The sequence below is a fragment of the Chelmon rostratus genome, chromosome 11, assembly GCF_017976325.1.
Source record: "Chelmon rostratus isolate fCheRos1 chromosome 11, fCheRos1.pri, whole genome shotgun sequence".
In the NCBI taxonomy this organism is placed as follows: Eukaryota; Metazoa; Chordata; class Actinopteri; order Chaetodontiformes; family Chaetodontidae; genus Chelmon; species Chelmon rostratus.
In genome coordinates, this window is record NC_055668.1 from 7,961,982 (window position 1) to 7,975,107 (window position 13,126).

The 13,126-nt window shown below is 42.7% G+C and overlaps 2 protein-coding genes across 4 annotated transcripts in view; one reads left to right on the forward strand and one right to left on the reverse strand.

The window, feature by feature from the left end:
• The first annotated feature begins 623 nt into the window (after positions 1 to 623).
• Positions 624 to 5,400, forward strand: mrpl2 (mitochondrial ribosomal protein L2). Of its 2 annotated transcripts, XM_041947251.1 has the most exons (8): positions 624 to 707; positions 1,169 to 1,264; positions 1,356 to 1,524; positions 3,191 to 3,332; positions 3,428 to 3,543; positions 3,646 to 3,756; positions 4,007 to 4,080; positions 4,168 to 4,561. In XM_041947251.1, the coding sequence occupies exons 2-8, from the start codon at positions 1,193 to 1,195 to the stop codon at positions 4,375 to 4,377; spliced, it is 894 nt and encodes a 297-aa protein (XP_041803185.1). In that variant the 5' UTR covers positions 624 to 707; positions 1,169 to 1,192; the 3' UTR covers positions 4,378 to 4,561. The 2 variants fall into 2 exon arrangements, with proteins under 2 accessions (XP_041803185.1, XP_041803186.1); XM_041947252.1 differs by lacking the exon at positions 624 to 707 and having other exon boundaries at positions 1,181 to 1,264; positions 4,168 to 5,400.
• Positions 4,519 to 13,126, reverse strand: part of zmp:0000000755 (phosphofurin acidic cluster sorting protein 2) — a 47,977-nt gene continuing 39,369 nt past the window's right edge. Inside the window, exons 17-25 of one of the 2 annotated variants that reach the window (XM_041947249.1) lie at positions 12,925 to 13,035; positions 11,587 to 11,689; positions 10,954 to 10,986; positions 9,276 to 9,318; positions 9,151 to 9,193; positions 8,787 to 8,925; positions 8,414 to 8,637; positions 7,974 to 8,087; positions 4,519 to 7,802 (exon numbers count right to left, since the gene is read on the reverse strand). In XM_041947249.1, coding sequence (XP_041803183.1) covers positions 7,687 to 7,802; positions 7,974 to 8,087; positions 8,414 to 8,637; positions 8,787 to 8,925; positions 9,151 to 9,193; positions 9,276 to 9,318; positions 10,954 to 10,986; positions 11,587 to 11,689; positions 12,925 to 13,035 — 926 coding nt within the window. In that variant the 3' untranslated portion in view covers positions 4,519 to 7,686. The remainder of the gene's footprint in view (positions 7,803 to 7,973; positions 8,088 to 8,413; positions 8,638 to 8,786; positions 8,926 to 9,150; positions 9,194 to 9,275; positions 9,319 to 10,953; positions 10,987 to 11,586; positions 11,690 to 12,924; positions 13,036 to 13,126) is intronic. The other variant, XM_041947250.1, reaches the window with a different exon arrangement.

Consider the following 13,126-nt stretch of genomic DNA (forward strand, 5'->3'; position numbering starts at 1 on the left):
AACATTGGTTTAATATTACCCGTAGTTTATGTTTGTAAACTTTGTCAGAAGTGACAAAATGACAATAATGAATTCTGTTTGAAACAGTGTTTATATTGTTCATCAACCTGTAAAATGAGCCTCTAAACAATGACTGTTAATAATATGACAAAAATGTTGTAATACATGGGCCTTGTGAAAAGATGGGAGAATTCTAATAATATGATATATAGCAGTATGTCAGTAACCTTTTTACATCATACATACTTAATACATTTTATATCACATACTATATATACTTTTACTTCAGTAACATTTTCAATGTAGGACTTTCATTTGTAACAGAGTATTTTTACAGTGTGGTATTAGTACTTTTACTTCAGTGAAGGATTTCACCTCTGGCAGGAACAGGTGAGAGACCACATCCGCACTGTGACATTAATATGAAAGAAAGCAATCCTGCCACCTAGAGGCGAAATTGAAACAAGCTACGTTAAATTAAGATAATGTTACTGGATGTATTATAGGTTACATACATATCATAAAAGCTGCTAACGAGGGCGGTGAATGTATCATAAATTGCCAACTAAATAAGGGTATATAGGAGATAAATAAAGGAGAAAAAGAAGCTCCCAGGATTGGTGCTACGTCATCAGTACGCGACGCAGCGTGCATCTCTGTGAAGGACGCTGACGGGAGGCTTGGCATGAAATAAGTCAAATATAAAGGTTGGTTTAACGTTACTGTTACCCAGGATTATATCACGAACTGGACATGAGATAGACGATCAATTTGATTTAGTGTACTAAAACAGAAAAGAAAAGGCGCGTGCATTTTCTGGGCCGGATTAACCTCACTTGGTAGATTCAGGCTAAGCTAGCGATAGCTCACGTTGACTTGCCGGTTGTTAAGGTTACTGCAAAGTTATGACAGCATCGGCACAGTCGAGCCAAAAATACAACAATAGACTGTTTGAAACGTAGCAAGTGAAGTTATTTGTTAACATCTGATGAGTCGATTCATTTAGGCTTCGTTAAAAGTTGGACTAAGAAGCTGGGTTAAAGACGGAGATATTTGTAGACTGTATTGGATACAGTCAAGCTCATGTGGCGCACCAGGTAGTGAAAAGTAGAGATCAGCTGAAGGCTCAGGTGTCAAACTGCCTCTCCTCCGCTCCTCTGCTCCTCAGCTCTGACAGGAGGACGCTGTTGTGATGGCGGTGTCGTGTCTAACTCGGGCTCTGCGCTCCCTGACTCTCTCCCAGCCTGCTCTGCTCTCCTCGCAGGTAAACACCCACCACCTGTCAGTCACACCGGAGATCTGGAGCATCATCACAACGACCCAACAAGCGCTATTGTGTTTTTTTGTGTTGGCAGGCATTCGCACAGACTAAGCTGGGAGCTCAGGCGCTCAGTGCAGTCGGACAGTGCAGAGGCTTCCTCACCACAGCCCCTCTGGAGCAGAACAGGACATACTGGAAGCAGAGGGAGGGGTACACCGTCAGGCCTATAGGGATGAAGAAGACAGGCGGCAGAGATCACTCAGGTGAGGAGTGTGGTCATGACAAGAGAGGGATAAATGGCTGGAGGGGGTCCAGGTTCACGTTGGCTTCTAATGTGCAGGTCTAGGTTTAAAACAAGTCTTTTGGTCTTCATTGTCAGATCTGGACAGAGGCAAGCTGTCTGTGGCACAGAGCCTGAGACAGTCTGTAGGGTCTGTAGGGTGTCTGTGTTACTGCTGATGTAAAACTGTGTCAGACTGTGTCAGGTGACACAACATACTGAAAGTTTTCAGACCCTCTCAAGTTTACCACAGTTTGTTATTTAACTTTAAACGTGATTCATTTTTTTCTTATCAGTTCACAAACAACACTTCACAATGGCAAAGTTTTTTTGTCTTTTTAAATAAAGATTAAAATATCCCATTTCCTTAAGTATTCAGACCCTTCACTTAGTACTTGGTTAAAGCCCCTTTGGCAGCAATGACAGCCTCAAGTCTTATTGGAAATGATCCTACAAGATCGGCTCCTTTCTTTTGGAAGTTTTTCCTGCTCTTCTCGTCAGAATCATTCGAGTTCCACCAGGTTGGATGAGGAGCGTCGCTGCACAGCCACTTTCAGATCTGTCCAGAGACGCTCTGTTGGGTCCAGGGCTCTCAGAGTTTTCCTGAAGCCCCTCCTGTTCTTTCTTGGCGTTATGCTTCAAAGCGTCTAATTGAAATGTAAACCTTCACCCCAGCATGAGATCCTGAGCACTCTGGAAATCGTTTTTTTTTCTGCATCCATCTTTTCCTCTATCCTGACTAGTCGCCCAGTCCCTGTCACAGAAAAACATCCCGATAGCATGATGCTGCCGCCACCGTGTTGGATGGTATTAATGAGGTGATGCTCAGTGCCTGCTTTTCTCCACACACTGTTGGAAATTGCGGCAACATAGTTCAATCTTTGATCAGACCAGAGGATTTTGCACCTCAGCTTGGCCGGCCGGCCAGATCTGGGAAGACTGTTGGTGGATTCAAACTCCTTCTGTTTGAGAATGATGGAGGCTAACACGTTCCTGTCCACTTTCAGTGCTTCAGAAATGATCTCGTAAGCTTCCCCGTGGCACAATCCTGTCTCACAGGTCTGCAGACATTTCTCTGGAGCTCATGGCTTGCTTTTCACTCTGACATGCACCATCAACTGTCAGGCCTTGCAGGCAGCTGTCAGTCAAGTTGTAGTAGAATCCCAATGACCAACGATATGATGATACATTTATGAATCACTCCAAATATCTGTTTTTGCTTTGTCCGTGTGGAGAAATGTTTGCAGATTGACAAAATGAAATTAATTGAATCAATTTTAAGAAACATAGTAAAATGTGGAAAACTTGAAAGGGTCTGAAATTGTTCTGCATGTCCTGCTCAGTACAGTAGTGGGTACACAGGAAAAGCTGTGAAATTGTCCTACAGAATAAATATTTCACAAATCTCTGCAGGGTTTGAATTAGAGCTACAACCATTATTGGATTAATTTTTTTTAAGAAAAAGAAAATGTAACATTATTCCAGCTTCTCAGTTGTGAGAATTTGCTCTCACTGTCTTCTGACTGTTGGTTAAACAAAACAAGCCATCTGAAAATTTTACCAGGGGAAATTTATTTATTTTTCCAACCATTTCTGGTGAGTGAACGGCCGAGTGAAACGAGCTGCTCGTCTTTCTTTCCGCCACACAGGAAGGATTCGGACACATGGCATCGGTGGCGGCCATAAACAGAAATACCGGTGCATCGACTTTCAGCGGCTGCACTATGAGGCAAACAGAGAGGCCCAGCCCTTTGAAGAGAAGGTTGTTGAAGTGCGATACGACCCGTGCAGGTGAGGTCGGCTCTCACCACGCAGGACTTTGTTTACATGCCTGCTGAAGGTTCTTAACGCGCAGTGGGTCGTCATAATGTGCGTTGTCTCCACAGGTCTGCTGACATTGCGCTGTTAGCCGGAGGCAACCGGAAAAGATGGATCATCGCCACAGAGAACATGCAGACCGGAGACATCATTAAAACATCTGGAGTTATTGGACGCATGGCAGGTATGAAGCCTCCCTTGAGACGATGGAAGCAAAGATTTTGTAGATTTTGAACAATCTGCATTCACTAAGACGTATACATTATCCTTTTGCTTTACTTTGCAGTTTCAGCTAATGAGGGTGACGCATACCCACTGGGAGCTCTCCCTGTGGGGACGCTGGTGAACAACCTGGAGATACAACCAGGGAAGGGATCTGAGTACATTCGTGCTGCAGGTAATCTATTGTTTGCTTGTATTGAAGGAACGTTTAGACTGTATGTGCATGTATAGTTAGGGCTGTAACTAACGATCATTTTCAGTGCTGATTAATGGAATATCTGTTTCAATTTATCATCTAGTTTAATGAGATTGTTTGGTCTCACGTTATCTGAATGCTTTGCGCATGTGGAACAAGCTAATAGCTGCTGTAAAATCTGTTTCATAATAATGCCTAAACTGAATGCTGCGATTCATTTGGTTTGCAGGTACAAGCGGCGTTTTGCTCCGTAAAGTCAACGGAACAGCGATCGTTCAGCTTCCGTCCAAGCAGCAGGTTCAGGTGAGTTTACCTGGATTCACATTCCACCTGACGTGTTAAAACCCTATTGTGCTCTGAACTGAGTGTGTTTCCTCGACACATGCACAGGTGCATGAGACCTGCATGGTGACGGTGGGACGAGTGTCCAACATTGACCACAACAAACGGATCATTGGCAAAGCTGGTCGCAACCGTTGGCTTGGCAATCGCCCTTCGAGCGGCTTGTGGCAGAGGAAGGGAGGCTGGGCAGGACGCAAGATTAAACCACTGCCTCCGATGAAGAGCTACGTCAACCTGCCCGCAATCTCAGCTAAATAACACAACACGAGTCTGGACATGTTTGGGACTGGAGATTGTTGTGTCCTGCTTGTAATCACCTTGTATTATTATTGTAGTCCTTACAACGGAATGGAATCAATCGTTTGGAGAGAAAACGGGAATAAAGAGGAGCTGTTTGTACAGAAGATTAAAAATTTTATTAAACACACTGCTTGTGAGAGCATGGAAAGAAACAAAACAATATAAAAATCCAAAACATATTTACATCTATAGTAAAACATGCAGAGTAACCCATATTTTTAGTGGTAAATTTAAAAATACTGTCATGTCATTTAAAATAGGGTTTGTGCAAAGACACTGGGTGGCATTTCAAGTAACAGGAGCAATGAGATGGCATGTTGTAACTGTAGTTTGACCATTAATGAAAAACATTAACACTGGTGTTAAGAGTTAATTTTTTTGCAGTGCCAAAGTGAGCATGCCTGCTCATTGATCCAGTCTTGCAAAACACCCCCATGCTACCTCTGGATTTAGGGCGAAAAAAAAAAAAGAACAAAAAAAAACTTGAGGTCAAATACATTGAAATACACTTGTCATTATGCCCGTTTTGCATTTAAAAGGCTAAGTCACATGACAAATTCCCTCAAACAACTCTGCCCTGGCTAACACTTCACAGCCCTAAGTGACAGATGAGTAAGGGCCAGTTGGTCTCCCAACTAAGAGAAGATAGTGAACCCTTCAAAAAGCAGGAGACAAGAAAACTCGACTGTCGTCGCAGGCAGACATGTATGGTTGTAGCTGCAAAATAAGCTTTTCAACATCAAGTGGCAAAACATTAAGGAACAGACAGCCGTGGTGGTTTTTCAGACCTCACAGGGCACAAAGGCAGAATGAGTAGGACTTTTCAAAACACAGCATTCGAAGTTGGCCCCTCCCCGGCTCAATGGCACCAGAAGCGTCCAAGGACGTGTGTTTACGATGTGGCACCTGGTTGCTTCGTTTTTAGAGTCCCACTTTCGCACCCTGAACGCTGTTATTGGCTGGGGGCTCCACACCCACTGCCCAAAGGTTAACAGCCAGAAACGTCCTGAACACAGCAGAATAAGAAAAGAGATGCGGAGGGCAGGGTCTCTGCAGAGCCACACACTGCCACACACTTCTAGTGGGTCAGAAATGATGATTGAGAGGGTTTGTTTTTGTATGAGTCTACATGACATGAGTCTTTTTAAGAAACTCCTTCTCACTCTGCCTTTAATCCAACAACATAAACACAACATCCCAATGAAAAAGGGTCATTTCTGGGGATTAAAAAGAAAAAAAAGAACAGCCTTCTCTTGACTATAGGTAGTGGTTTACATTTCAAATATAACACCTCTATCAAATTCACCTCAAAACCAAAGTGTGTCCAAATTTGAGTTAAAATGTGTATAAAACCACATGAAAGTGCATTACAAAGAGAGGGAAATGTATGAGAAATTACATACTAATAGTGTTTGCATTCTGGAAATATATTTGGCATTTATGTCAAGAAATAAAGGTAAGCTATTTGTGCTTTCAATTTAGTGGAGGGGGGGGGGGATTTGCAATTCACAATAATACATCTTGTATATATTTCTATACAATACTAAAAAAGCCAGCCTATCAAAGCTTGTAAGTCTTCACTTTATAAAAAGCAACAACAAACTCATACAGAAGGCCCTTTGTCCAAAGGTTTCCTATTGCAAAAGTTTCACGTAACACTATTCAGGGAGTACCATCAAACATATAGCACACCTACACAGACACACATAGGCAGTGACTTGGACATCTGGCAAGACTCCATACACTTTTCATCCTATTTTAAAAGCTATTCAATACTTGCATTGCGCTTGACAGTACTGTCAAGGCATGTTTCAAGTCAGACACACTCATCTGTATTTCTCCCATTAAAGTCCTACACAATGCTAAATGACCAACCTATCTGTGTTTTAGGTTAGCTACAACTTGCATGTCCAGTCACGGTGAAGCTGTATTAAAGGACACAACGGTAATTTCTTGGTTACAATGTGCACACGTCGTGTAAATGCTTAACAGGTTTACATTTGGCCAAATGCGGCGCACTAACTGGTAAATTTGTACTAATGAATAACTCAGTAATATTAATACTGATCTCCACAGGGACCACAAATGCATTAGATGTACGATTTGAGTTTTCAGTTTGGCCAAGCCAAGAGCTCTGGTGGGTAGACTGTAAAACAAACTTGACTTTGGCACATCACTGAACATCTGGAGAAATCCAGTATTTTCTAAATTACTAAATTATCTGCGAGACGTCTTCTCAGGTAAGCCATTGCATCAAGCTGAACACACAGTGGCCATGTTCACCAAGTGAATGCTGTTAAAACCTAAAAATTCTCCAAGGAGGCCCAATTAGAACATGGGTGGAAAACGCAGCTGGGAAACGGTGAAAAACAACTGAGGACCATGAAACAATAAGACAGTTCATACAGTCACAACTTGATTTGGCATTCAGCTGTTGATAGTTGAAATATGTTGTTTCGTGTGTCATGTTACCCTGCTTCTACGTGGGTGTTACTGTACAGTCCAAATGTACACCAACACTGACACAAAAACAAACCGGTTTGATGAACTGCTCACATGTTACAAATGTGTCATAGCTACATTCATTATAGCTACCTTCAAAAATACCTTGCTTGAGTTTTTTTCCTCTTTTCTTTTTTGATTTGCTTTAGGTACACAGTGTGCTTGAAAGCAACGAGGCAAAAAGAACTTATGTTCCTTTCTATAAGAATGCAACTTTTTGAGAAAGTAAAGGGACGAGTAAGAAAACTGAGCACTGAGTTAGAAGAGAAGGATTCCATCTAGATTCACAGCAATATTCCAACTTTCAACAACAAACACAAACACGGTCTCAAACAATCTCACACACGCCACTGCACATCACCATCACACTCCTCCATTGTCTATAGAGTAACAATAAATGTAGGATTTCACAGAAATAATAAAATGTTAACAAAAACAAAGTGCAAACACAGCTGCCATTGTCGAAATGTGGCAAATTGTCAAAAACCTCAAAATACCTCCGAGGCGGTAGCACAAATCTTACAAAATAGTACTTGTTCTTTTTGTAGTGTGTAAAAAACAACAACAACACCCAACGACATCAAAAACATCAAATTGACAACATGAAATTTGTGTGTTGAACACGTGGTTGTGAGTCAGTCAGATTTCCACAGGAAAACTATTACTGCCGGGGGCCCGTTGGCTTTTCCTCTAATTCTCTGTAGCCTCTCGGTGAGACAAGTGCAGCGGAGAGTCAGGTGGTGGTTGGGTGGATGGTGGCCAGGGTCACACGGGCTTAGTGTAACCAAAGATTCCCACTGGGAAGTGCTTGACATGTGTTGGCCACTGGGCAGCGAGCTGGAAAAACTTCACATCATTCCACTCCACTCCGTCAATAGTGACTAAGGACGAAAAAAGGCCGATGGTTAACACATGTTGTTGTAATGGATGCTTCAGTTTGCACCGACAGCTGTTATAGAGCACACAATTCCTTGTTTACATCACTGTTCCTATTTAAGTTCCTGACATCAACACCAGATGGCAGCATAGCTTCAGCTGCACATTGGCCTTACCTCTCAGCATGGTGTGCTGGTGCTTGGCTGTGCAGATCAACCTGCTGATACCATCAATCACTTGGCTCTTAGAGTCCAGCTCTTTCTCCTTGGGCTTCTTGCTGAGAAAAATCACTGGAGAGGGAAACAGGGAGGGAGCTGAGGCATTATTTATGTCTTTCGTGCATAACAAAACCCTGTAGCCTGCTCCTCATGTTTGCTTGAGGTTAGCAACTCAAGGCCACATTAGCCACGACTAGCATAGCACACCTGAATCTGACTGAACCTTTAGCAGTTAGATGTATTGTGGGTAATTTAGGCACCAGATTTAGACCAGAAGGAAGAATGGGTTAGGGTTATAAAACAAGACGGTATCCCTGGATGTGCTACATCTATTTTGTTCCTTTTTTTTCAACTTTGTTTTCTATGTGCGTGAGTCAGTCACACTTTCCAAAGCGTACCTTTCTTGTTCTTCTCCTTGGTGACGACAGTCATGGCCATGCTGGGTGGAGGGGTGAGCTCCCCTCCACAAGGCAGGCGGCTGACTTGCAGTGAGCGGAAATTACTCTTCAGGGTGTTCTTCAGTCCCACGTCTCTCTTCTCCCCCTCTTTCTTCTTCTCTGGGCCTTGCCACGTCCAGTAGTCCACCTGGAGCCCCATCACTTCGCTGCCCGAACACGGAGAACTGCAAAGAAAACAGGCACAGTCAGAAACACTACAGAGAAATGGGTGGGTTTGTTTTTTTCTACATCACTTTGCAACTAAAATACAGAAAAAATAAAGAAAAAAACAGGATGTGGTTTGTTCCTGATGATTATGTGTGTCTTGTCGTACCCAGCTCCAGAAAGGGCAGTGGACACGGAGGGAGACTGCGGGGGGGTGCCCCCAATCTCCTTCCCGTACGGACCAGCCGATGGGGGCGTTGGGGAGGACAGGATGCTTGCGTTTCCCCCCATCGCATCATCTGAGTCCACTGCAAATCAGGGGGGAAAGAAAAGTCTCATACACAAAGTGTCAGAGTAAAGCTTAGCACTGTAAAAAAAAGTCTGCTGCTTGCTTGTGTGAAATCACATGAGTTCTGGCCATGATCAAGTAAATGAATATCTGTGTTTCATTAGATTTCTGTCTCAGCACATAGAATCAACATTATCTATCCTGACAAAGTACTACCACACCTTAAAAAAAAGCCCTTCCTTACCTGAAGTTGAGAGGCTTTGCTCCACAATCCCAACTTTCACAACCTGCAAGAAAAAAAAGGTTTCAGTGTGGAACTATAACACAGGATGAATGAACAACTCTGTCTATCAGGGAATCAATACTTACCCCAATAAATGGCACAAATTTCTGACAGGAGTCCTCGTCAGGGCTGCAAACAGACAGAGAGTAAACAGGCTGTGAGTATGACCACAGGTGGGTTTCGACATTTCAAAACTCCAGAGGTGCACATGAACACTCAATGGTCCTGGAAGGAAGATGGCGGTGGCATGGCCTGCACCATGTCCCATCGCAGCAGAAATGGCACATGACTGGCTCGGGTGGAATGGGGTCATCTTGGGGTCACGTAACAATGGGATGAATGAGAGGACCGCTCCTTACAACCAAAAGAAGAGTCTTTCTTATCAGCCGATGCTAGGATAAGACAGCTACTTTCATACAAGGGACTAAAAGTGATTGCTTGGGTCCAGCTGTATTAACCGTGCAGCTACTTTACACTACTACTCTCAGCAATACAAACCTATACAAAGATTAAACAAAACAGGATGGCAGTCAGTGTCAATTCAAGTTTACCACACACAGGCCACAACAAAAGATTCAAAACAAGCAAAAATGCAACCAATGATCCGACAGGGGGCGAAAAGCTGAGATAGTTTTACCTTTCTGTAAATGTCCTCTAATATGCAGCAACCAAACTGCAACTCCTAAACTAGCTGGCAAGTCTCTGCCAGTCTGTCACGAGCCTGTAAAATAGATCCCACCCACAGCGAGCCCAAAGGAGGACGGGCTACGCTGCTGGCTCCCGTTCCAGCACTGATACGGGACCGCAGTCTCCGGCATTCTTGCCACCTTGAATGTCAGTGCTGTATTATCTCATTATATTTCGGTGATGTCACAGACTGTACGGTGTAGATTGTTCATATACCCATGACTAACTTTGTGGGTTAAGTCCTTCTAAAGTTGCAAGTAACAACCACAGGCTTAAAACTAGTTATTTGCTGAATCAAATTAAGATGTATTAACAAAGTCACGGCAGGAAACATCTACACCGCTGTCCAATCAAAAGTGTGTTTACACGTCACATGTAGCATCACCAGCTCTAACTCCAAGAAATAACAACTGCATGGGGGCACAAAGAATGTGATGCTCAGCTGCCAATCCTTAATAATGTTGATAGTACTTTAATTTGCTATATTCATATTTGCAGACATGCAGAAACATGTTCTCAGAGTCAGTATTCATGCAGTTCAGAATGAGTGGGAAATATCAGACTAGTATTACCAATTCTTTTGAGTGATAGTGAAACATTTCTTTGGCCTTGTGGCAGTCAAAGTAGTCGATAATATTGAGTGAAAGTTCATAATTATAGAGCCACTCCAAGAGAAAACCAATACATGTCCTCAGATCACTTTCAAATCTACATAAAGGCTGAATCAAATATTTTACTGGTTTGATTTGGTGGTCATTTTTAATGACTTCTAATTATTTAACATTGCTTGTGGCACTGATCCTGCTGGATGCAGGAGCCAGAAAATCATTACACATACTGTCAACATCTAGGGTTGTTTTAAAGGTTGTTAGGCAAATCTTCACAGCAAAAACACAGAGGACAGAGTTAGAATCAGAGTCACACCAAACCAAAGACACACGTCAGGAGAGAGTGCAAAGTGAAGGTACAGTGAGTATCAATGTGAAAAGGGAAATGTTAAGACACAGCAAGGAACTCAAACCAAATGATGGAGAGAAAATAAGGAGGGCAAAACAAAAGAAGAGTTGAATTAGATACCTGATGTAAAAATCAAAATACAAACTCCTTTTCCTTGAATGCAAATCAAAGGGGAAAGGGGGAAACAGGAATGCAACAGTGTTAAAACTGTGTTGTATTTAGTACCTTCTGACCAATAGGATGCCACTCGTACAAAGATGGGAAGGGTTGGTTCAAACCTCAGAAACAATCAAATGCACAGAGATGCAACTGGCTGTCTGTTTAGAGTGTGTCTGTGTGTGTATGTGTGTGTGTATGTGTGTGCGTCTATGTGTGTGTTTGTGACACGACTGGCCTGCACTGATCTGAACGTTGTACCCTCGCTCAATCACATTTAATAATCAGCCATGCGACTACACTAACAGCTGATCTGAGGATCATTATCATCACACATCACAGCAACGTGTGTGTTGAATATGTGTGCCTGCTTGCATGCGTATGCATTCAAACATCTTCCTCATGCAGTTTAAGTGATGATCAGCCATATTTGTTGTGGGACTCATGTTTAATGAACATTTACTGAACAGTCAGTGTTCTAAGTAAGACACCATTCCAACACAGGCGTGCAAAAGAAGCACAAAAACATACATGCGTGCACACACAGATATATGCAGGACATGAGCACACTCAAGCTTAAGTAATGAGAGACTTTACCTCTTCTGTTTGTAGGTGAGCATGGCCTCTGAGATGGGGAACTGGTGAGACACGTTGGCACCGGCCAGATACTGAACGACTCGCCCTGCTACATCTATGTTATCTGCAGAGAGCAGAGAGACAGGTTGTTAACAACATGCCTCTCCTGTTCCACGTCTGACTAACAAGCTGCGAGACAACTGAAGCAAACCCAATTTTCACATCGAGCAGATCGCTGGAAGACTGTGCATTAATCATTTTCATTCTGCCGAATTAAGGAGTTGGGGGGGTGCTGAGTGTAAAATGTCATTAAAACGTGGGTGAAGTCAGCCATACGACACACAAGATGAATTGTGTGTCAAACAGTAGGCCTGTGGGCAACATGCAGCCAGGCATACAGTGAAATGTGGAAACATGCTGATGTTTAATGTCAGTTTATTTTGACCTATGGCCTCTTTGCATCTTAAACTGTCCTTGTGAAAAAAAACAGCCAGATCCTGTCTGAACACAGCCTTTTGTGTTGTAATGACAGCTAATGTCAAGGATATAAGAAATAAGGTAAATAAGGACCTAACACCTCTTTTTTTTTTTTTTTTTTACATCTTTTATTTTTTGCTTGGAACCCCTTCTGAGATGACTCAACATGAACTGTGACTCTTGCACCTATGGGGTGTAAATTAAGTGTGTAAATAGGTGAGGGATGGGTGAGGATTATCAGACTTGTTTGGGCACAGCAAGTGAGAATTGATGAAAAGGATGGGAACAGGAGCTTAAGCACGGATGTGCGTGTGAGCAAACAATTGTAAGACTTACAAACTGCAAGTGGGTGTAAAAATAAATGCAAACCTCACCGAAAAAGAGCTTTTGTTTTACAAAATAGTCCTAAAATAAACAGATTAATAATGGAAAATGTTTCTGCCTCTTGGATTAATCCCATGTTCTAATATTTTACTGGCTGTGGCAAATGGTAATAAGCTTTGAAGCTAAAGCCATAAGAGATACACAGAAAGAGAAGAAAAACCACAGAACGGGACATGTGATCTCATGGTGATGTTTGAACAAGAAACGACTATCGATACCACAATCAATTTTGTAACCTAACCTTTTTGTAAACATCTGAGACAGAATTCTGCCTGCTGGTGTAGCAGACAGTTTACAGGGAGGAGTGGTGCCGTGATGTAGAGCCATTCGCTCCACCAAAGCAGACTGTAGCTGTCTTTTTCTTCTGGATGAAATCTCTTCTTCCCATCCATCAGCCCCTGACCCATGCTATGACCTCATTTCTTTCCCTTTCAAGTTGGCTGAACATTAGACACGCACACATGCTTTGTAGCCAGACACCAGAGCTATGCATCCTACCTGAGGCGGGCCGTTCCGTCCTGCAGAACAGCTCCCTCCATGCAGTGTCCATAAAGATGCTGTTGAACCTGCTGTCAAACGAGGCCACATACTTTGCCAGGGGATGAGAGCCTGTGCAGGAGTGCAGAGAAAAACTTTCTGTATAAAAAAAGTTCTACAAGCATGCTGCATATGCTGGTTTGGACTAATCTTGGATCATTTA

Excerpts from the sequence above, each read along its gene's own strand:
- mrpl2 (XM_041947251.1), top strand. The coding sequence starts at position 1,193 with ATGGCGGTGTCGTGTCTAACTCGGGCTCTGCGCTCCCTGACTCTCTCC. Across the intron at positions 1,525-3,190 it reads AGGCGGCAGAGATCACTCAG|GAAGGATTCGGACACATGGC; the intron begins GTGAGGAGTGTG and ends TCCGCCACACAG. Across the intron at positions 3,333-3,427 it reads GTGCGATACGACCCGTGCAG|GTCTGCTGACATTGCGCTGT; the intron begins GTGAGGTCGGCT and ends TTGTCTCCACAG.